This window comes from Chroicocephalus ridibundus, chromosome 3, assembly GCF_963924245.1.
Source record: "Chroicocephalus ridibundus chromosome 3, bChrRid1.1, whole genome shotgun sequence".
Classification (NCBI taxonomy): Eukaryota; Metazoa; Chordata; class Aves; order Charadriiformes; family Laridae; genus Chroicocephalus; species Chroicocephalus ridibundus.
This window is the reverse complement of record NC_086286.1, coordinates 17674617-17698455: the sequence shown is the minus strand read 5'-3', so window position 1 is coordinate 17698455 and position 23839 is coordinate 17674617. Positions and strand designations below refer to the sequence as shown.

The 23839-nt window shown below is 44.0% G+C and overlaps 1 protein-coding gene across 2 annotated transcripts; it reads right to left on the bottom strand.

Annotated features, from left to right (window-relative positions):
- Positions 1-1958: 1958 nt before the first annotated feature.
- On the bottom strand, positions 1959-21949 carry ACBD3 (acyl-CoA binding domain containing 3). Of its 2 annotated transcripts, none has more exons than XM_063328182.1 (8): positions 19345-19403; positions 13915-14079; positions 12746-12886; positions 11839-11997; positions 9710-9884; positions 6294-6486; positions 4950-5234; positions 1959-4050 (listed from the first exon to the last, which is right to left on the bottom strand). In XM_063328182.1, exons 1-8 carry the CDS (start codon positions 19386-19388, stop codon positions 3839-3841), a joined length of 1374 nt encoding a protein of 457 aa, XP_063184252.1. In that variant the 5' UTR covers positions 19389-19403; the 3' UTR covers positions 1959-3838. The 2 variants fall into 2 exon arrangements, with proteins under 2 accessions (XP_063184252.1, XP_063184250.1); XM_063328180.1 differs by lacking the exon at positions 19345-19403 and adding an exon at positions 21662-21949 and having other exon boundaries at positions 1960-4050; positions 13915-14056.
- Between the last annotated feature and the right edge of the window lie 1890 nt (positions 21950-23839).

Sequence of the window (23839 nt, the reverse complement as noted above, 5' to 3'; positions counted from 1 at the left end):
TTGCTCTAGCTGGTGCCTTTGAGCAGCACCACAGGGATGGAAGGTGCTGGCCCAGTCCCCAGAGTGTGGAGAAGTGGCAGCCAAACACGGCAGAGGAAGAGCAGGAGCTACAGGAGTTGAACCCAGAGGCCAGGAAGAGGAGTCCAACAGGCCGAGACAGCTTAGGGGGCTCGAGCTGGCTTCTTCCCTTGCAGTCTTTTCACTGCACATACACCAGGGGATGGAGAGAAGAGGAGAGGGATTGCAGGACCTGGTGCTAGAAAGAGCATTAACAGTGATCTGTCAGAAAGCAGCCTTCACATTGCTACTTTAGATTAATAAGGCTAACTACTGCCCTGAGCTGTTAATCAACCTGGGGAAATAGCTGCCCCTCGGGTGAAGGATGGCTACGTTGCTTCTTTGTACTTCAACAGGTCCATGCAGCCCCTTCACAATTTCTAGAGCAACGGCATAAATAGGAGGAGGTTAAACAGCTAAACCATCCCTTAGACCTCCCCTGACAGCAGACCACTGATTTTATGACCCTGCCCATTACAGTTACCTCAAAGGTTGCATCCAGCTGCTCTGAATCACACAATGTTCTAATCTACGACTTACAAAGCAGAGTACAAGGCGGAAAGTGCTAAAAGCCAAGGGGCAAGGAAGGACAGCAAAGAGGATACGCAAGGATAATATCATACAACAGCCCGGTGCCTTAATTAGCAAGTTGTTTCAATTGTACTGCTTATCCTCCTGGAAGAGCAGAGTCAGGGAAGACCTCGCCTTGGCATCTCCCACGCAACCGCCTCAAAGAAGAGGCTGCACAAGCAACACCCATGTTGACGGTGGTTCTCAAAACGTCGTCATTTCTAACACGGGTTTGTCCCTCTGATTATTCAGCTTTTCTCAAAGGACTGGTATATTTGGAACTGAGCTTTTCCAGCCTGTTTATGTTGCATCACCTGGATTTATTGCCAGTGACTCAGTTCATTGCAGATAGTGTTTACAATAACTCTCTTGTGGAAGAGAGCTGCCTTAAGTCAGCCGTGAGGAGAACAGTGCTTCACTTTTAATTGGAGAAAGGGGAATTTAGACATGCACAAGACAGGTAAACTAGGTCCAGCTGGGGTAGGCTTGCTGCTGTAATTACTTTGGTTTTCAATGCACCTGCACATTTCATGCGAAACTAGTTTGTAGCATGCCCAGACTATATGGTACATCGAACTTCTCGGCATCTTGCTTCTAACAGCGCAGCACTTGTTCTGCTCTCACTGAAGGGACTTCAGCTCCCCAGGTGAGGGCTGGAAGCACCAGCTTGAGGCCACTGTCTATGAGGGCAGATGGAGCCAAGGTGACCTGGCCCATGGATCAAACTAGTGCAAAACCCGCCTCCGGCCTCAGCTCCAGGATAAGCTACTTGCTAACAGCAGGTAAGCAGCAAAGCGTGATTTTGGCCAACTGAAACCTTCACATAACTAGCCTTTGTGCATCGAGGTTCATGCTTTTCTTCTTGTTCAGTCTGAACCGTGGACAGTCCTGCCTGCCTCTCGACGTTTTGGCCACGGGCTTTTCAGGACAAGGCAAGCCACCCCTACTGCCCCTTGGGGCTGGGTTCACTAAGCCTCAGAGCAAAGGCAGGCACCTTTCTTCTAGGCAGGAGAATGGCTCGTAACTTTTGGCTGCCCACAGCCAATCCTTCCTGCTACAGAAGATCACTATCAAAACCCAAAGCAATTATGCTGTTCAAGCTGAGCTCTTCCAGTATTGACAGCGGCCTCATCCAGCGAGCCAGCAACACCTCTCAGACAGAGCCTTTGGCCCAAGTGACTTGGCTGCTAAACCCACAGCGTTAACATTGCACCGAATTTTTAAAAACCAGCGGGAAGATGACCAGCTTATCTTAGCCGAACAGCCATACACAGCAATGCCAAGGTTTCCAAATTAATAAAAAGGCAACAGCATTACAGATAAATGTATTTTAATTAGGATTAAATACTATCTCAAGGTATCTTGAAATCGCACTTGTACTGTACTAATCAACAGCCAGAGGCAATAAAAAAAGTTTGAAAACGTAAAAGTTCTAACATCCAGCACATGACAGTAAGTGCTGCCATTTAAAGCGACAAACACCACTCCCAAGAACAGATATTCTTAGAGGAAAAAGTCATAACATTTTTGTATGGACAAAAAAAATTAAACTGAAGACCAGAAGAAATATATTAGTGCCTGCCTTTTTAAAAGGTTTTTTTTTTTTTTTACATTAAATACAGTTTTCTTTAAAAGCAAGGTACTTTCTAAAGTCATGGTTTATATACTGTATGTACACAAGAGCAGAACATTGTACAGTGTTTTTGGATAAAGCAGCACTAGCTAGCTATAAGCTGGTATGGTGTTGCTGAACCAAAACGCAAGATGACAAGTTAAGCACGCTAGGAGAAGTATCTCCACGGTTGGTATGAGAAAAATAAAAGTATCATGTATGTACAAACTGATTATTCAAACAAATCCTGCAAACCCAACATCATTTGCCAGGGAACTGTACATGCTGCAGCTAATCAATGGAAATCTTACTGCAAGGACTGATCTGACAGACCCAAAGGAACCGTTTTCTCTCAGTAACAAAGTGCATTACCCATGCAGAGAGCACTTACGCACGTCGCCGCTGCAACACCTCACCCTGGGGCGCAGGGCTCCAAGGGGAGCGGATTCTTACTGTGACCTCAAGTCAAGTAGCCACCTGCACTTCTTCCACTACACAAAATACGAAAATGCCCCAACCAAACCATATGGAATTGAGATTAAAGCTACATTACTAAGTATCTGTATGTGCACTCTGCCTTTCTGCGGCCAGTTACAGATTAAAGCAGAAAGTCTGCACCCAAGTATCACCAGTTCAGACTAAAATGGACTGGCAGCGATTTCCATAATTAGTGCAACATTAAACTCCTATACTTTAGCAAAGTGACTTACTGTTCTTTAAATGCACAATGTGCTTATTCAGGTTTTACAAAAACAGACAAACCAGAACATTGTGCAGAAAACTGGTTTCAGGTTTGTACATATATTTTTTTTTTTCAAGTCTACCCCTTTAGAAACCCACCAAACTTAGAAATAGTTTGTGCCCTTGTTCAAAACCTCAAAAAATGACCTTTTTTATTCTAGGGTTAACAGCGGGGCATAGAGATTAAGGTTCTTCTTGTTACATATACTTTTAATTGTCATTCAGTTTACATCTTCAGAAGAGGTTATTTGCTGTACTTTTAGCATGCTGTTCATCCTTTTCTTAGTCACTACCCTGGTTTAAGGAACTGAATGTTTCTTCTTCGATGAGGACAGAAGCGAGACAACTTGTTTCTAAACTGCATCAACTTAAAGTTTCAAGTTTTAATGGTGTAAAAGGCTGACATTCAATTACAGTTAAGAGAAACTTGCTACACAGCAAACTGCATCCAAATCTATCAGTTATTGATGGGACCTTTCAATTAACTGTTAACAAGTTATTCAAAGCATCCAGACCTGGAAACATCAGATCACCCGGCCAGTGAACCAGCAACTCCCTCCCCCTTTTTCATGAGGCTTTAACGAATGCAACTGATGTGACCTTAGCACTGGAGCCAATGACTTCCATTGGTTAACTCCAATACCCAAAAGGGCTAGGGAGATCCTGTGTTAAGCCCAATGCAATATGCATTAGTGTCATGGAGCAGGAAGATCCCAGTGTCTACTTGTTAAAGTTCACACAAACCATACAGATACAGACAGGATAAAACACAGACTCAAAAGGATCCATTATGCTTGAAGAAAATTCCAAATAAAATGACATCTTCTGCACAGCCCAGCCTCAGACACAGCCACACCTTTATCTAGTATAATAAACTCTGTAGTAAACTGTTTTTGACCTCCATAGAGAGTAGGAGTTGTCAAATTTAAGGAGATAAACTCCTCTCCCTGGGTACTGGTGGCTGCCAGCATACACTTCTTCGTGACAGTCTCGTCTGTACACAGGCACTATTTCATCTAGCTGAGGCTTGTTGGCGTTCTTTTTGGCTTTTTCTTCACTGCTAGTATTTTCTGCAAGGAAAAAAAAGCGTCAGTTAACATGGGTGGACGCTTTACAAGAGAAAGTCAGACTGATCCGTAGAGGACAAGGCACTCTCTGTCAGTTTAGAAATCAGATGAGTCGAAGGGGTCCATACCAAGGCTGTAGCTAAAGCATTCAAAAGCAGGAGGAACAATAAGCATGCTCACTTTATCGTTAATTTTACAGTTCAATATTAAAACCCACCACACCTATCTGCCCAGCACAGCTGGGTCAATTCACAGAGATGCCAAGCTCTAGTTTCCATCAAGATATTACCCCACATTAACTGACTGCTACTGATCTGACATACTTACCGATTACTTAGTAGTAATATCCAGAAGGCCACTGCTTCCTATGTCAGAGCAGTTCCTTCTAAGAAAAATCACATCCTCATTTCAAAATATTTTTTTCTGATGGTATGCTAATACTCCCTTGTAGGTAAAGGCTGTGACCTGTGTCCTGGCCACTATCAGGAATTGCTCTTTTAAGCTGTTTTGTTGAAGTCTCAAGGAAACTTTCCCCCTAGAAAAAGTTCATGAAGAGCAGGGCACGATTTTTCTTAAGGTTTTCAGTGTGCAGATCCACTATGTTCTATTATGGCACGGGTTTCAATCTAGCTTGCTGAATTGGACAAGAGGGCACACTAAGGAGTAAGTAAAACTTAGGAAAAGGATTTTCTCACCCTCAACTGCTTTAACCTATCTGTGATCAAATGAGGTGACTGAAGTTACTTTCAGAATTGCACTTCCTCTTCAAAATTGAAGACAAGATTACAGCTAGATGGAAGCTGGGGGAACTAGGAGATTACACAAGACAATCAGTTGGGTCTTCCCCCATGGCAAGCTCTGCAGGACTGACAAGACTGGTTTATATAAATAACCATGCTTACCTTCTTCTTCATCCTCATCATCACTGGATTCGCTGACGTGCACACTGACTGCAGTATTAGGGGAGTCTGTCCATTCAAAATACACCCCAAAACCAATGTCATAATTGTCTGTAGCAAACTCCCAAAAGAGGTAAGACCCCTCTTCATGAGTTGGTACTCTAACTGTAACCACTTCTCCTCGGCCCACTGTGATCACAGAGTCTGCATCCTGCCGGATTTTTTCCTTGAAGTCTTTTATCTGGGGCCGTGTCCACATCGATGGGGCAGCTATCACTGGAACAGAATCTGGAGAGAGGGGAGGAAATACCCCAGTTAAGCTTTTTTTTAGTTGTTTATGCTGAATACTTAACCATGCCTTAGGGGCACTTGAGGACCACAAGCATCATAGTTGCTTCCCAGTAATTTTTTTTTATTATTTTTACTGAAGAAACATCTTCTCACAGTTGAAACTTGCATGAAATGCAGTGCAAGTTTAGATATAACACTGCACACTTACTTAAATCCTAGCAGTTTACCCAAGTGCCACATTTAAACCAACAGCGCTGCACAGAAAAGACTCAGATACAGTGCTACAGGCGACGGGGTTACACTGCACAGAACCCTTCACTGAAAGGAGCTTTAATGTGACAGAACCAGAGGTTGTGGGTTTGTCTAGAAATTATCGAATATTGACTAAAATAACTAAATACCTCATTACGCCGACAGGGACTGTATTACTGTTGGTTCCATACTGGTATCCAAGCAAGTCTTTTGAGGACTACTGATTGTGGATGAAAGTATAGAGGTAACACCCAAAAATACCAGTGACAAGAGAGATGCTGGGAGGCTACTTTTCCTGCTCCACTTCCACAGCTTCCTAGAAGCTGTCTGAGAAAGATGGGAAATGTGAGGAGAGAGTAGTCCAGGCTGCACATAGGACAGGGCTAAGCCATAGGCATGGCAGGATTCAGAGAGGGTAAGAAGAATTTGGCTTTATTTTAATCTCAAGGCTAAATCACTCAATTTTGACCTGAGTTCAAATAAGAGTGAATGCATTTCTACACAGAACAGCTTTCTCCTAGGACTATTTATGTTTCTTTCCTTCAAATCAAGAATGAAAGGAGGTTCTGGATCCCATCCACTTTGCCTACTTTTGCTGCATCCTACTTCCCTCCTCCTCAAAGCTGATTTTTGCCTTTGCAATATTGTTTTACCTTGAGAGAAACTGGACCCAGGAATCAAACCTAGCTCTTGCATAGCCCAATGAAGCCAAGCAAAGAGCCATAGTAACCATACTTAAGGCATTTGAATCCTAAGAAAGGCTTTCGCCATTTATTTTTAATTAAGGAATCTAGCTAGTCCTACCTTTTGGTCCATTCTCCAGTGCTTCTTCCAGAGCCTCAGGATCCAGCTCTTTTTCAGGGCTGTCTGCATGTGCACTGGCCTGCCCATTAATTGATGGGGTGTCCCCTGGGGCAGGTGCATTCACCTTTGAGGCAGTAGTCAGAGGCGTTCCTGTCGCTGCCACAACTACCTCCTGCTGTTTTTGTAAGGCTGCCTAAAACAACAGAAATTAAGTTGAATAAAACTAAAACCTTCCAAGAGTCTCTACATAAACACATAAAGACACATTAAAAATCAAACAGTGTCACCCTCCATCCTCCGAGGAGGCTTGACACAAAAGACCAGAGGCAGCACATGTTAACCAGTGAGAATTACATGTACTTAGTATCAGGGAAAGTGAAGTCAGTTTGTTCCACACTGATGGATACAATTTGGACAAAAAGAGTCAACTTTCAAGTTAATTAGGGCACACACACGTTAAAAACTCTTGCACTTAACTAGGAAGTTCTCCATGTCAGTAACCCCTATAACACTTCTTTCAAAATTGAAAGTGATGACTCGTTTGCTGGTTTTTACCAGCGAGCTGAAAGGGTTTTGGCCTGAGCTCATGCAGGTCTAAAAAGAGCTGGAAGTATTTAAGGTCTATTAAGTACTTGCCAATTTGTGAGCTACCTTACTCAACAGGGTTCTCTATCAAATCCACAATGCCTGACAAAGGCAGTTATTTAATATGAAAGCAGGAAGCGTAAGAGCCACAGGGACAGCAAGTGGTCTGGGAGAAGAGTTATTAAAGCTCAGAGGTGCTGCTTTTAGAATATAACTTACGTACATTGAAACTCTTCAGACAGAATTTATGATGCTGTCCCTGTGCAAAGGATTAAATACACCAAAACCAAGATTATACAAGGTAACAACCATCCTTTTGGTTTTTAAGTAGGATGCATTACCCATTTAGCTTCAAGGCTTATTCCCCTGCTCCTAGTTATCAGTACAGAGAGATTACATAGGCTTTTTTGTTGGACAGGGAAAAGGTATAATTGACAGTACTATTCTGTAAAGAATAACCTAATAAGCACATGATTTTGATGAATGAACGGAATATAGGTATCCTGAAGGAGTATGAAGACAATATAATAAAACATTAGTTACCTTTCAAATTTGAGCAGTTGTACAGTAGACCCGCTTTCTATTACAGCAGTTCTATGCACTGAGACAATGTAAAGTGGTGAGAACTTTTCTAGAAAGCTATTGCATACAGCCTTTCCAGAATTAATTGTATCACAAGCTGGTCTGTAAGCAACCATGACAGAGTAGCACTTTTTAACTGCACTAAGGGATTCCAAGGCAGCTGAGTTACAGGCATCTGAAAGGAAAGTATTCCTCCCAAGTGTTACGGAGGGTACCCGAGTCTCCAGGGAAGTCTGAAGTAGAATTAGGTAATTTTAGCTCTGTTACGTGCTTCTTTTTCATCCTTTCCTCTACAAGACTTGGACAAGTAGAGATTTGAAAGATAAACTTCATTGCCTGGCAGACAGGGCACAAAGCCTCTGACTTTCCTGTATCACCTCAACTCCATCAAATCATGATTTGGCTTGGAAGGGACATCGAAAGATCATCTAGTCCAACCTGCCTGCCATGGGCTGGGACATCTTTCACTAGATCAGGCCACTCAAAGCCCCATCCAACCTGACCATCAATACTTCCAGTGATGGGGCATCCACAGCTTCTCCAGGCAACTTGACTCGATCCAGTGTCTGACCACCCTCATTGTAAAAAAAAAAAAAAAAAAAAAAACCAAAAAAAACCCCTCTTCCATCTGTCCAACCTAAAACTACACTCTGAGATTAAAACCTTTGATTCTTGTCACTACGGGCCCTGGTAAAAAGGTCTGCTTTCATCTTTCTTATAAGCCCCCTTTATATATTGAAAGGCTACAATAAGGTCTCCCCCAAGCCTTCTCTTCTCCAGGATGAATAACTGTGAAGACACACAGCCTGTCTTCACAGCAGAGGTGCTCCAGCCCTCTGATCATCTTCGTGGCCCTCCTCTGTACCCACTCCAACAGGTCCATGTCTTTACTGTGCTGAGGGCCCCAGAGCTGGACACAGTCCTCCAGGTGGGGTCTCATGAGAGCTGAGTAGAGGGGGAGAATCACCTCCCTCAACCTTCTGACCAAGCTTCTTGTGATGCAGCCCAGGATAAGGTTGGCTTTCTGGGCTGCAGGACCCCATTGCCAGCTCATATCCAGTTTTTCAGCCACCAGCATCCCCAAGTGCATCTCTGCAGGACTGCTCTCAATCCATTCATTCCCCAGACAGTACTGATATTGGGGACTGCCCCAACACAGGTGCAGGACCTTGCACTTGGCCTTGTTGGACTTCATGAGGTTCACATGGGTTCCTCCACGCAGGTTCACATAGCTTCCTTCCTTGGACAGTTCTTTGCTAAGGGCATCAGCTTCATCAAAATACAAATGACTTAAAATTCAGTAACTGATTTCCTGGTAAGTCTTTAGCTCAAAAACAAAAACCTTAAGCTGGTAAACCTCAAAACCTTTTAAACCTTTTTAAACCTCAAAAACCTTAAGCTGGCAGTCATAGGCCATTTAAGATTCAGGTCCTGCCCAGAGAGGTCAGACACACTAGAATCTGAAGTCTGGCTTACATATGTTTAAGACTGTTACAGATGGACATCCCTGAATTTTAAAGTAGCTTGAGATGCGAATACGTCATGTTTGCCAAAGATACAAGATTCCCCTAAACAGAAAAGCAGCCTTTCAAGTCCAGACACAAAACCCTTGCAAAGTAGTAATGTACCTCTGCTACCCATTGCTACCAGAAATATGAAAGTCTGTCCTCCCACCCAAACCACGAGCAGTCTATTGCAGGCAAACAACTTAATTAGATACTGATGTCAGACAATAGATGCAAAAGGAGAGAGAAGTCAGTGGTGCTCAAGTCAACAGGGAGGAGCAATCTCAAACCCTGTAGTGATGTGACAGTGCTGCACGCATGTTCAGCTGGAAACACATGGCTGACCAAAGCCTGCTGCTCTGCACAGATCCTCAGGTGCGATACCTACATGGAGAATCACTTAAATAGGTTTGTTCATGCTCAGATGCACTGGCATTTACCCCCGTTAAATTACACACACAATAGATGCTGCAGCAGAGCACTTCACATTTGGTCTCCAAGAATAATATCAATCCAAGTAATTAGTAAAGGCTGCTTAGAATTTTCTTAATGGCTGCTTCAGAAAACTACTTGCAAAAGATTAAATAAAAGGGCTTTGGTGTTTGAATCTGAAGCAGCATTAGCCACTAGGACACTATCTCCACTTGTAGCAATTAGCTTTTCAAGGGGCTAAGTGCAGACAAGTTAACATCTCCCAAAGACAGCCTGGGACAAAATTTAAGTTTCTCAGCTGGTCAGTCATACCTGTTGCTGTGCAAGCTGGACTTGATACAACTGCTGCATGTATTGTTGATAATGCTGTTCCTGGAGCTGCCGAATTAGGATCTGCTGCTGTTCGTAGTTGCCCGGATACTGTTGGGCTGCATACTGCTGGAACTGAATGGCAGTCTGGGAGTTCAGCGCTGCCATTATCTGTTGCCTAGATTGGTGGGAGGAGAGTACGAAGATTACAAGCAGCTGAGGGTATTGGGGAAATCCCTGTACTTAAGTGATTTAAGTGGCCTCAAAGACAGTTAATTCAATTCCTGTGAAAACCAATTAAAACAAATCTACATAATGAAGCAGAGCCTGGAAGTAATGTAAATGTGAATTTCGCCTAAAAATATGCTGAGAATATAAGGAAGGGAGCAACATTTCTACCCAATATTTGAAAACATCGAGTGTTAAAAAAAGAGCTCTTACATAATTCTCAATCTGTAGTCTGATAAAGAGGTAGTGCTAGAAAAATGCATGACTAAATTTCTCAATCAATGGAAAAATCCCAGATTTGGTTCTTCCAGAAAAGGCAGAAACCGTCCTTCTAGCAGCCCTTCTACAAATATTGATAAGAACAGACCTGCTGCGGTAAGCACAGCAATGCTTTCGGGTAAATCTAAGAAGAACACACCACATTACTATCTTAATTTTCCAGGACAGTATGCAAACATATGACTAGCATGACTGACTAATTCAGGAATGAAAAAAATGCTGCCAGATAGGGTATCTGTGCCTTTAATAAACTCAACTGCTGAAACTTCAGGAGGAATATGTGGGTTACGTATGCACAAACTCAGTTTTCCTCCTCTCTCCAGAGGGCTAACAGGAGCTATAGAGTGAAAAAGTAACTAGATCCAGAGCTCAGTTTGTCTCACATTACATCCATCAGTGACCAGCTATTGATGCTTCAGAGGAAGAATGAAGTACCACCCAAATGCAGGAGTCGTACTTTGTTTCCTACCCTTCTTCCTTCCCCCAAAATCATCCTCTAAAAGCTCCAGTATTAGACTGGTTTGTACCATAAAGGGCAAGACTTACTATTTCAGCAAAACGGTGACTTTAGATATACTTGGCCTGTATTTATGTATCTGCATTCTTTTTCTGTCTAAATTCTTTAACTCTGTAACCTGTTACAACCACTATTCATATAAAAAAAGTAATCTCTTAACTTCAAGGTATATCACACTTCCTGTTACTTAGCGCTGTGCAACGTTTTTCTGTTGTATTCTCTGCTCATTTATGTCTGTTTAACACTGTGAGAGCCAGATTAGTGTAAAATACAAACAGTAAAACTTGGGGATTAACTATTTGCTCCCTTCTCAAAACCACTACATAGCAAGTGCAGGATCTACTTCGGAGACACCCCGTGCAAAGACATTATTATTATGGAAAATGGTTGCTGACTGACGTGGAACAGCTTTGATAATTTATTATTCCCTTAAATATTGTATGTGCAAAGCCAGATCCATGTTTTCAGCATTTGGATGTCATGGAAACAATGAAATGTAACTACAGCATTCTAAGTAAACAATTTAATTCAAGCTACAAACAGAGGTTAAGTGCATTTGAACATGAATTTTGTACTTCTTTTCGAAATATTCTAAAATCCAGTGACTGCCAGTGTACAAATGAGATCCGCAGACGCTTTACACTTCCTAGAAGGAGAGCACCTTTAAGGAGGTAGTGCTAGACTATCAAGTTAGAAAGTTTCAGCCACGCATTCAAAACACCCCACTGAACTGCAGTTACCCTTTTTCTAGGCTCCATCTTCTGCGAAAGGATAGAAACTTTCAAGTCACAGCTCAAACGCTTCAGAAGCCAGAGCCACAAGTTTTCATGAGGTGCAGCCCTTGAACCCAAAAACCCCCAGAGCTTCTCTTTAAACAAAGCTTCTCTGGCACTTTCATCTGAGAAGGCTGCATACAATAACATGTTAGGATAATTATTCTCTGCTAACTGTATCCCTCTTAACTAAGGATGCAAATGTCACTGCCAGACTCGAGTGCTCCGAACTTCAGGTATTCAATTCTAGCATAACTAGTTAGAAAGTTAGATACAATTGACTCAAGTGCAAGGCTGTTATTGTCTTTGAAGTATTATTTATTTCAGCCACTCACTTCTGTTGTTCCATCCGAAGTCGTTCCTCCTCTATTCTCCTCCTCTCCTCTTCTTCCCTTCTCAGTCTTTCCTCTTCTTCTTGCCTACGTTTTTCTTCTTCTTTTTGTAAACGCTCACGCTCCTCCTCTTCACGCCGCCTTCGTTCTTCCTCTTCTCTTCTGCAACATCCACTCAATAAGCTATTTCAGCCTTCCTACAATCCTAGGAGGAGTTACTTTCAACATGCTGTAACCTGCCTTTTGCCTGCCCAGTAAGGCTTTTTGTTTGGTATAATCTCCTCCCACCTAAATTGTCCTGGAACATTGTCTTATTGGACACAAGAACAAAACAGATTACTGTTTAGTTTTACTGCACTCTGCAGTATGACAAGTGTAAATTCTGTATTATAATTTGATTTTCATTCCAATATAGCAGACAACAGTACAAAAAAATTGCCTAGAAACCTTAAACACATCTTCCAAGCTTTAACATTATGTTCAATGATTACATCGATACTATAGTTTAATAATCACACGATACGTAAATGATAGTAGAAGATAGCCTTTGTGAACTTGCTAACCCATACTAGAATAGGAGTTTAAAGCACCTGACAATTTCACATTCTGCCTAAGTTTAGTCCACAGACATATCAGGGCATACATTTTGTGAAGCATGGATTTCTTAAGCAGATGACAGTATTAGCAAAATTTTTAAAACTCCTTGTATTCCGGGTGTCTTCACCTCAGAAACAATCATTCATTACTGGCAAAATAAAAAGGCTTAAAGAGATTAAATGGTACCACAGCCACCTAAGCTTCAAGTATTTATCCTCCCAAGACAACTTTAACCTAAGCTAGCTATGACACTATCCACAGGTCAAGAGTAACACACTTAATATACTTCAACACCAAAGGACTCAAACATTACCTTTTCTTTTCTTGTTCTTCTTTCTCTATCTTGTGGGAAGTGACATATGTTGAAAACAAGTGGCAGCACCTATTCAGGAGCTTAACAAATTCTGTCATAGCTTTTTGCTTTGACATGTTTCCAAGGGCAGCCCATTCCTTCCTGAGAGAGAGAAATAACAGAAGACTCAACTCTTCCGAGTCAGCAATGAACTCTTAAGAACCCAGCAAAGAAGAAAGGTGGGAGACCAGGGACCAAACTTCATCATATGCAGTTTCAGAGAACCAACAACTTTTTTCCCCAAAGACAGTACAGTGCTCTCTTCTGCCTGCACCAGAACAACTCTTTCAGACAGACATAACTGAGTGCTTATATGAAATCTCATACATACCATCAACCCTACTTAGCATTCTGAACTACATCCCAAAACTTCCCAGCTACAAATGAACCCGAAATATTTTTTACCCTTCTTCCACTCTAGCTTGTGGAAAAAAAGCATACATTTTCCTGGATGAACAAACACTGTAACAACCATCAATTATAGTGCTTCAGACAGCTGAATGCAACGGCCTGTTTCTTCTTAAAGGAAAGCTACGTCCCTCTGGGCAAAAGCAGTACACTGGGTCGAGCTCCAAGAAGCCAGTGCTGTGTCGCACATCGCCTTCACAACTAGAAAAAGCAACAATGAACAAGAGAACTGCTGCCTGAACTGCAAGCAATACAAGAGACGTGCCTGAGACCGCTCAGATCTCATCAAAATTTACTCAGAGTTTGAATGCATCAGATTTCTGATTTCAGAAGTTACCCTTGGTATTAACAAAAGCTATGGTGAATGCTGTTACCATCAGCAAAAGGCTTGGCTTGTTGTAACCCTCGCACGGAGTTAAGACAAAACGTGGGCCTGCACATTAATGCAGAGTTAGCCAAGTCTTAAACTACTATGAGAAATCAGACCGTAGGCACAGCAGCTTTTCCTAATGTGGTTTAGAAAACCCAACAATTTTCTGTTAGCTACTTTACTGAACCATGACTCAGATTTCTACGATGTTTTTGAAGAGGCCACTCACTTTCCACTACCATACACACACACTGACGCAACCCACATATTTCTCTTATTGTGGAAATTGGATGATGTTTTCTTCAGAGAGGAAAAGCAGAATTAAGACCAAGAAGAGCACCAGCCCTTTTACCTTCTATCATTCCCCAGCACATCAAAGAATCCAACTTCAGGGCAAGTGTCAGGGTTATAAGGTCCCAGCAGAACCTGCTTGTGCAGTGCCACAAGTTTGAGTTTTTCTTCATATGTTGGATGAAAGGCTTTGCCATCTTTTTCTGCAGAAAAAAAGAAAATTTCACTGTTGTGATTAAGCAAGCACAGGACAGCAAAGAGCATTTTGAATAACCTCTACCATGATTTCCTCCGTAAAAAAGGAATAAGAAAGATAAGTCACAAAAGGTTAGACAAATTAATTCAGTTCTATTCAAATAAAATATAGACCTGTCCTGAAGAAACACATCTACTTCAGCTGCTGAAACTTAATTGTGAAGTGTTTTTCATCATACCATCTAGAGTTAATCTTAGCTAGTAAGTTATCATATAAATATTTATGTTAATTAGTTGAACATCATACCATATGGATCCATATCTCTGAAATATTTAAAAACCTTAACTTGAATTCAAATGTATCTGCCACGTCTATTGTAGTGTGGATAGGAAGGATTTTCCACAAAGAAAGGTGTGATGTTAACTTTATAGATTGCTCCCCTTTCATGCTCTTTGCATTGATGAAAGCAGGACAAGCAAGGTTCGAGGCAAGGAAAACTGCAGAGAGGGAAAAATTAGAATTAAGGGAGAGTTTTCCTTGAGGGAATTTGATTGTGGCACTTTGCCAAGGCAGCTGGAATAACCCCTCACAATGAAAAGTCTTAGAGGTGACTCCATCAGCACCAACACGTACAGAGCGCTCTGGCCATAAGACACGGGTAACATAAGCCTGAACATAATCAGAATTCCAATGGCTCCATGCCAACAACACTTCTGAAGCTGTCCCAGTTAGATCCTGCCACGCATTTACTGGTAAGAAGAGACTTGCATTGATTTAAGGTTACATATGAATTAGTCAGCTAGGACTTACCTCAGCACATTCAAGCTGTCAAAACATATCAAAGAAACAGGCACCACTATATGTAATTACACTGCTCATTAAAAAAAGACCTTTTACTTGAACAGGAAAACAAATAAATAAGCATGATCTCCTTTTGGAAGGGCTGAAATGAGGAAGGTATTACCAGAGGCAAACACAGTCATTTCATACGACTGTACTACTAACTGCTCTCTGTTTAGTCAGGAACTGCAGGCAGAGCTGCCACTAGTTTCCAGCTCTCCTTTGGAGCAAGTTGTTTACAGCCCCAAACTGAACAGTCCAATTCACAGTCAAACTTTAGGGCTGACATTTACATATTGCAAAATTCCTCAGCTGATGCTTGTGAATAAGAGTTATTAACAGGAAAAGAAGCAGAGTCTCAGAACAAAAGGGGAGGGGAAACACCTCTACTATGGCTTATTGAGAAACTCAGCGCAAATACTTCTGAAAATTGGAAACAACCCCCAGAGGGAAAGCATTTGCAAGTCACAGCAAGAAGCTGTATTTCTGACAGGGTAAGTTCAGTGTGTTACTGTACTGAGTCAATTAAAACATCACAAGGAACCACTATGTGTATGCCATTCGTTTTGAAGCAAGAATCAAAGAATTAAGAAGGTAAACATTTAATTGCTTGTTATTCATTCCTAGAGGTCCACTTCACTCTTCTAGAATCTCAAGCATTCGCTCTTCCCCCAGTGTCACACCACCTTACAGCAAATATAGCTTTCAGCTTCAAAAGCCGGAAGCCTGTCTCCACAAAAATATCTACTTCCAAAAATACCTGGTGGGGTGGAGAAAGGGGGGATGTAAAGACTGAATCAGAGTCTATTCAGTGGTATCCAGTGAAAGAACAGGAGGCAGATGACACAAACTGAAATAAAGAAGTTCCACTTAAGCATAAACCAGCACTGTAACAGGTTGCCCAGAGAGGTTTTGAAATCTCCATCACTGGAGATATTCAAAACCCAAAGGGACACAGTCCCAAGAAGCCTGCTCTGAACAGGAGGGATAAACTTGAAGATCCCCAGAGGTCCCTTCCCACCCCAACAAGTCTGTGATCCTTAAGAGATGCAAATCACCACCTCCTGGTCAGCCCTCTCCCTGGGTCTAAGGTCTCCTTCGCTCAGGCCACCCAAATCAACCTTTGGCTTTATCCTCAATTCTTCACACTTCACATTTAACACAGAATTTCCTTATTAGGTAGCAAGCACTTCCAATAGCCTCGATAAACAGCCCACACTTTGAAATCATACTTACTATCCTGGGGTAGCATGCTCAAAAGCAAGTCAATTGATAAGGGTACTACATTGAAATTGTGACAGGCTTCTGAGCTAAGTACGCTTCTCAAGGGGGTCCCTATGGCACAGTTCACCTTGCACAACCTGTATACCTACAGTTGTCTGCCAAAAACCAGAGCTGTTTGTTGTACTAGACTGCTACTTAAGCCAGCTATCATCATCAGTATTTTAACTCACTTCTGAAGAGGGTTAAAGAGGGGAAAAAAACATTGTTTCCTGTGCTATGCATAGCACGCCTGCATTTTCACAGAATAGAGAAGTCAGACCTCAAGCCCTAACTATCAAGGAAAGCCAAAAGCTGCATTTACTAAGAATGGTGACCCAAGGGAAAAAGAACAAACCAGCTAAATAAGAGAGGAAAACAGACAGATGAGAAAAATGAGACAGGCATTCAGTGACTTGTAGATAATGCAGACTGGAAGCAAACTCTCGAAGTATTTGGAGCCAGTCAAGAGAGCAAAGCTGTATACTAGCCTGCTTTTCAGTTGAATTCTTCAGCGTGAGACACACTGTATAGTTATCCCAAAGATTTGGAATTGTTGCCATTAAACTGAACCAGAGGACCTGAAGCCATCTACAGAGTCAAATATGCCAAAAAGAACATTAGTGAGTCCAGACAAGTAGAAGTGACAAATTTATTCAAGCATCCGTGAACGTACCATTTAAGCAGGTATTACCCACACATCTAATACAGCTGCCAGGAAGCTGAAGAACTTCAAAGAGCTCTAGGGAACACACAAAGAAACCCAAAGGATGTACACAGCAGTAGTACAGCAACTATACAGCCCTTCCTATGCCATTGGTATGCCTGACCCAACAGGGCCAGAGAAAGGCTCAGCTTTCTTACAGAAGATCAGGAGACTTCTTTACCGACAATACTTCAAACCATCATTCACCCGAAATGGCAATTTCTCAAGTCGAGTTACACTTAAGCATCAGCCACTAACAGATCAAACTCAAGCAGTGATTAAGGGTACGGTTACATGAACAAGGCAGACTATGGACCTACGATGCTTTAGGCATTCTGCAGTAAGGGCCCATATATATATACACACACATACATATAAACATGCACTTCACTAAAGACATGAAGCAGTTCACGCAGAACACAGAGAAAGACCGGCTCCCACTTACTGCAAGCTCAGGCCTCATTGACGTGTGCCACAAAACCACACCACGCTATTACTGTGTTGTCACCCCTGGAAGGGAAATCCCTACATGCCTAACAGCCCTTCGTACCACTGCTCTCCTTGACAGTGGCTACTTTGTTCAGACGCCCGCAAAATTGAGATCCATCGAGGGCAACTCAGTTAAAAACTCCAGAAAAATCAGTAGTTACAACACTAACCACCCTCCTTGCACTACAGGTAATTAACTGCATGCTTGAAGACCACCATTTCTGTTGGCACGCGAAGAAAACGGAAAGATGAAGCTACAACTAGCAATGCAAAGCAGATAACAGAGGCTTATGTCACTACATAGCACTGCACTGCTGACATGAATTGGTATAAAACCACAAATTTAGACCCAAGGGAGTTTAAGAAATATTCTTAAGAGACTGCACATGCAAGATACATTTACTGCTATGTAACTTCAGATTTCTTCCCCTGTAACAAACATGGCACAACATGCTGCAGCTTCCGCTCCGACTTCACCTACTGCACTCACACTAAATGCCTAATTCCCAGGGGATAGCATTCAGTTGAGTCACCTAGAAGCAGCCAGAAAACAGTTTGTGAAGTGCGATTTTTCACCTCATAGCTTTTAAAAGCAGAAGTCACATATGTTAATGCTGTTCATTTGCAAAGTTTTAATGAGTGAGACCAAAACTGAGAAGCGCAAGAACTGAATTGCTGCCTGCAGATCCCAGTACGCTCTTACAGTCTTAATTCTCCTCTCCTGAAGATGTTCTGCATCAACAGAAGAGTTACCAACCGGCCCTTTCAATTAAGCGTGATGAAAGCTCAGCTTCACATCAAACGTAGATACGTTATAGGGGTTTTCATGCTCTTGAAAACAAGAGCCTACTTAACTTATGAATTACAATCATGCCATCAAATTAGCCCTCAAAAAAAAAAAAAAAAGAGGTCAAACAATTAATTTAGAATGCTGTATTGCTGAGGTTGAAGATGCATTCTTGTTAGGAAAGGAGGAAAGAACTTGGAGCAATCAAAATTGGAGTACTTAACATACCAGGAGAGTTTTTAGATACCAAAATGATATGGTTTGTATACTGTCTATTGTACACTGTAAATCACTTTAGGCAGTGCATGAACACTTCAGGGACCGTCATATATTGAAGGTTGGGTGCGATGGTATTTCAATGACAGGATGTGGAAAACCATAACACCAGGTTGATACCGGAAGAGATTTGCTGGCAGAGCGATGCAAGCCACCCCCTCCTACTGCAGGACACAGCTCACACCTTAAACAATGTACCTTCACTGGCATAGCTCCTACCAGCTCCACAGGCAGCATAACCCTCAGAGACACTTCCCTGCCAGCTGCCCTGGGGCACACAATTACAGACAGTCCAAGAGATGAAGAAACGTAGTCATTTCAGTAACATGACTGCGTTCTCCACTGTACTCTGGATCCAGCACAGCGGAGCAGCTTCTTAATGGCAGCCAAAATGCTGGTCGACCTGAACTTGGCTCGACAGAGCAGCAAGGGAAAGAGTGCGTATTGTAAGGCAGGCTCTTGATTCTCACAGAAAAATGGACGGGAGCACTATTAACCACCTATTTTCTATGCCTCTGTTATTCTGAAAAGCTTTTTTCACAAGCCATTATGGATGCTAAAAAAAGCTAGCACGCATCTCCTGTGCGGCCCACGGCCTGACAGTTGAAGTGACCCAGGGTCAAGCATTTTAGATCTGCTTCTGTCTTTATCAGAGACAGAATAAAGTAGCTTTGAGTCTCTTTAATATCCTAGCCTAGTTTCAGTTATGTTTTTCACATTGTTTATACACACTCCCACCCCGTCTTGTCTTCGGGCAATTCTGTTACATGCAATATGCCACCACAGACAAGTGTTAGCACTCATTGTAATAAGCAAATTCAAAGTATTTTGATCAGATTCCGCTTTTCAAGGAAGATATATCACTAGTTACAACCAGACAACGCAGTCTGTACACTGGAGCAGAAAGGAAGCTGCTTAACTAGCGATCGCTGCTTACCCTTTGACCTCACCCAGCGACTCCTCTGGTGGACATCCCGACATGAGATCCTTCCATCCCAATAATCACATTTAATCCCGACATCACCGTTTTCCCAAACAAGTGCTGCCCCAAATCACTTGTTTGTTCCATGGCAGCTGTGTGAGTAGCTAATATACACTGTGGCATAGTTATGAACTAGCTGTAAGAAAGACAAAGTTTTTCAAAGACACCCCCACCTCCAAATCAGTGTAGTTTTTAGAGGAATGGTCAGAAACAAGCTCTCAGCATTGACCTATTAACATGGATCAACCTTCAGATCCCTCGTATGTTCCTCCTTGAAGTAAAGGAGGAATCCATATTTGTTCCTTGGCATCTACAAGGCTGCTATACAAGCATGCCCACTCCCACAGTTGTTTTGACAGTGGATGCACGAAAATCCTTTGGAAACGAGACCAATTATTTTTGGAGACATGTAGATACAGAGCAAGCTAGCGGAATCAGTAATCCAAGTATTACGAGCTCCTGTAACTCACCATCACATTTATAAATAAAACCCCTCATGTTGTGTCACTTTCAGCAAAAAAACTACAGATGAAAATATGGGCAATGACTTCATGTGACTTTTATTCCAGCCATAAGGATAGAGGAACAAGGTCTTCATTTGGGAAGTCTGACAACTCCACACAATGTGGAAAGTTCTCCTCTTATAAGCAAACACATGCGTTACAAGAAATTGCAGAAAATTAAAAGAAGAGCAGCAGTAAGATGAAACATGTTGAAATTAAGCTTTTGATAAAAGGAAGGCAAAAACAAATCCACTGTCAAGACAACACAACAGACTGGAATCTAGAAGCAAGTAACACTCTACTGACTTTTCCCCATCCAAGAGGGGACAAATGCAGAGCAAACGTTTCATTAAAACCTGAGACATAATAGACATAGGTTATAAATAATGCAGATAAGCTCATTCATAGTGTGTAATTTTTACACCGTCAATACTGGTTCCAGTAGAATATTAAACCCAATACAAAATAAGGCCATGGTTGACTGAGACAAGGAATTTGCTACTGCAGAGACAATTCTTTCTGCATCATGTTTTAAGATCAAACGCTCGTTAAGCCAAACCAGAACCCTTTCAAGCAGCTTGTTTTACAGAAACAGTAAACAGACAGAAGTCACAATGCTTCCCACCTGACAGTTGATTGTAGCAGATTCCGACACAGGAAAAAAAAAAGAAAAAAATTAGACTCTTATGATCCCTTATAGTTCTTATAGCTTAAGAAAAAATATTCTCTGTAAGTTAGCATGCTAACAAAAAAAAATGTTTTGTGGAAGGACATCAGAACAGGGTCAAAGAACTAGAGCTCAAGAAAATCACTTAGAGCCTCACATGCTCCTAACAACTATCAGGATGCAGGTTAGCCAACGTAAAGGAAATGGACAATTTTGTCCTTCTAGCACAGTTTCCACCTGCCGGTATGCTTGCCCTCAGACGTGGCAGCCTTCCTGGGGGGGGTCATCTAACAACTGCCTGCCTCAAGCCCAACCTTTCTAAGCACAGAGCTGTATCTTCCCTAGCACAGGCAGGTTGTTAAGAGGATCTGATCTGTGCCCCACATTAAACAGCAGCCACCCGAGAGCCAGCAAAGCGATACACATCGCTGCGAGGTGCTCACACGCTGTACAGCAATGCAACGCTACAGTGGAGGCAGCTCTTCCTCAAAAAACACACCGTCGATTTCCTCCTCTCAAGGAACGCAAGAGCGGCATGGTCCCTCTGCCTTCCTGTGGAACCAAACCTGGCTGCAGGGGAGCCCAAGCCAAACAGCTCCAGGTCGACAACCTTGTGGGCATCTCATGGCTCCCTCGCTCAGCTGCCAGCCGGAGCCCGGGCCACAGGAGGCTGCGGAGCCAGACATGGAGTTGGCATCCCATGGAGACGGCACGACATCTCACGCCAGCACCCGGGCAGTCAGCAGCCTCGGCGACACTCCCGGAGAGCACTCTTCAACTACGCCTGCAAAGCTTTTCTCCGCACGCCGCAAGCAAGGATTTTTTTTATTTTTTTCTGTGTTTTTAGGTCGGGCGGTACAAACCCTAGGAAATGCCTCCCCGGCCCCTCGCTGCGGGCACACAAGGCGGACGGGGCCGCCTCTCCCCCCACCCCAAGGAAACCCCATCCCCGCAAGCCAGCTCCGTCCGACCGCCCCGGCTCGCCGCCGCGCCCGCCACACCGACCCCCGGGGAATCCGGGGCTCCCGGGACGCAGCGGCTCCCGCCTCGCCGCCCCGGTCCCGGCGGGGGGTTTGCTGGCCACGTCGTCGTGCGGCCTCACCTTTAAAGAAGCGCAGCGCCAGGCCGTACAGCTCCTCCAGCGCGAAGCCCCAGCGCCGCTCCGGGCTCAGCGCCGCCTCCTCCGCCGCCTCACCGCCGGCCTCCCCCTGGCTCGGGGAGCCGGGGCCCGTTCGGCTTCGCCCCGCCGCCGGCTCCCCCGGCCCCGGATCACAGTGCGGCACCTCGGCGTTGGGGCTCAGCGTCAGCCCGTCCACGGAGACCTCCAGCCGGTCCGAGCTCAGCACCGCCGCCATCCTCCGCCTCCTCCGCCTCCTCCTCCTCCTCCACCGCCGCCTCCCTCCCGCCCGCCCTCCGCCTCCTGCTCCGCTGCGGCGGCCACGTCCCGACTTCCGGTTCCCTCCGACCCGGAACTTCCGGCCACGCCTCCATTGCACACGCCCCGCCCCCGCCCCGCCCCAGCGGCCGTTGGCGGGCGGTGCCTCAGGCCGGCGGGGACACCGAGGGCGGCCCCATCCCCATCCCCATCCCCATCCCCATCCCTATCCCTATCCCTATCCCCATCCCTATCCCTATCCCTATCCCCATCCCAAGGGCGGCCTCGGCAGGAGGACGGGGCGCCCTGACCCAGCCGGGCGGCTGGCAGCGGGAGGCTGCGCCCGCAGGGGCCCGCTCGCCTCACGGGCTCCAGCGCCACCACCGTGAGGCGCCTGGCGGCCCCCTTCCTCCCGGCTGGCCGGCCTCCGGGGGCCTGTGGCGGCCTTTCTCCCCCCAGGGATGGGGCTGAAAATAAACTCGCCCCCTTTTTCTCCCGGGCGGGACGTACGACAGCCTCGGCCCCGCATCCCAGGGCGCAGGAGGTTACTTTAGGGCTTGGGGAGCTGCTGCTGAAGGCTCAGTGTGCTTTTTGGCGGCTTTATAGAAGGGAATAGTGATTTTTCAGCAGCTTTGTGGCACAGATAGAAAGCCGTTTGGTCCAGCTGAAACGTAGCGTGGGGACTGCCACTGACAACTCTTAGGAGACATGCTTCAGGCACCACACAGGCCTGAAATGAGCCAGGGAAAGAAAAAAGTACAAGGGAATTATTTCTCCAGGAGCTGTATCTGCGCTTAGCTCACTGCCTTGTGACCATGAAACACCGTTCTACAATAATACTATTATCATGCGCTAGGCGAGGGGAGAGAGTCACTCCCACACGTGGCTATGGAGGTTTGTTCCCAACGCGAGCGATCCTCCTCACAGGACTTCAGCATTAGCGTTAGGTGCTGTTGGTCACATTTCTCACCCAAACCGAGATGCAGACTGCACACCTGAGACACGGAGCATCCGTGCATGGTGTTTCATGATGCCGATGCAAAGGAAGAGAGCTGCACAATTGTGCAACCTCCTGAAACTCAGGGGTCCATGCGGGATTTCCCCCCATCCCCAGTACTTCTGCCTGCCTTCCATTTCTGGGGTTATCCCCTGGAGTCAGTCACGCTGCCTAGGAGTTTATCTACCGTTCGAGGTAGTTATAGATCCATCTGCTGATCTCTCAGGAATGCTGAAGAGATTTTATTGACACACTTATAAAGTGTTTTGAAGCCTTTGGGTGAGAGGGAAAACTAAAGCTTAAAGTACTTAATTTCCAGTTAGCATTTCTTGAGAGAGTGAATGCCACACCGGACACTATTTACTACAAATTGGGCAGAATTTGATACAGATGATGATTCATCTAAGCTTAAAAAAGAAATTTTACAACCAGTGGAGGCCCTCTGTAGCTTCTTCACTAGCTTTTTGTTTTTGTTTTTTTTCATTGAAGATCAAACATAGCACTGTATTATTTGCTTTTTCCTGACAAAGACTGCAGAACAAGGGTGTATCGTCCTCTTTTGATGGTTGGAGCTCTCCAGGGCACACAGTTCTCCGTAGCAACTATTTGGTGCTATCTCACAGACCGGACTAACAGCAGAACAGATGATTTTATCTCTTGAATACAAGCCTGCACCCTGCTTTACAAGTCTGTCACTCCATCTTCACTTTAAGATTTGTTAGTCCATTTATGAAATCACTTGTATTAAAACGTCTGTTTTCAAAGTTTTGATCTGACAGATTTCCTGCTTAGCTTGTGAAGTCTGTGCTTCATAAATATTTTCTTATGGCATCAGTGCTGCAGTTTCCCTGGCACACAGCCCATATGACTTCCAACACCTTCAGTGACTTGCTCATGAATCCTGTAAA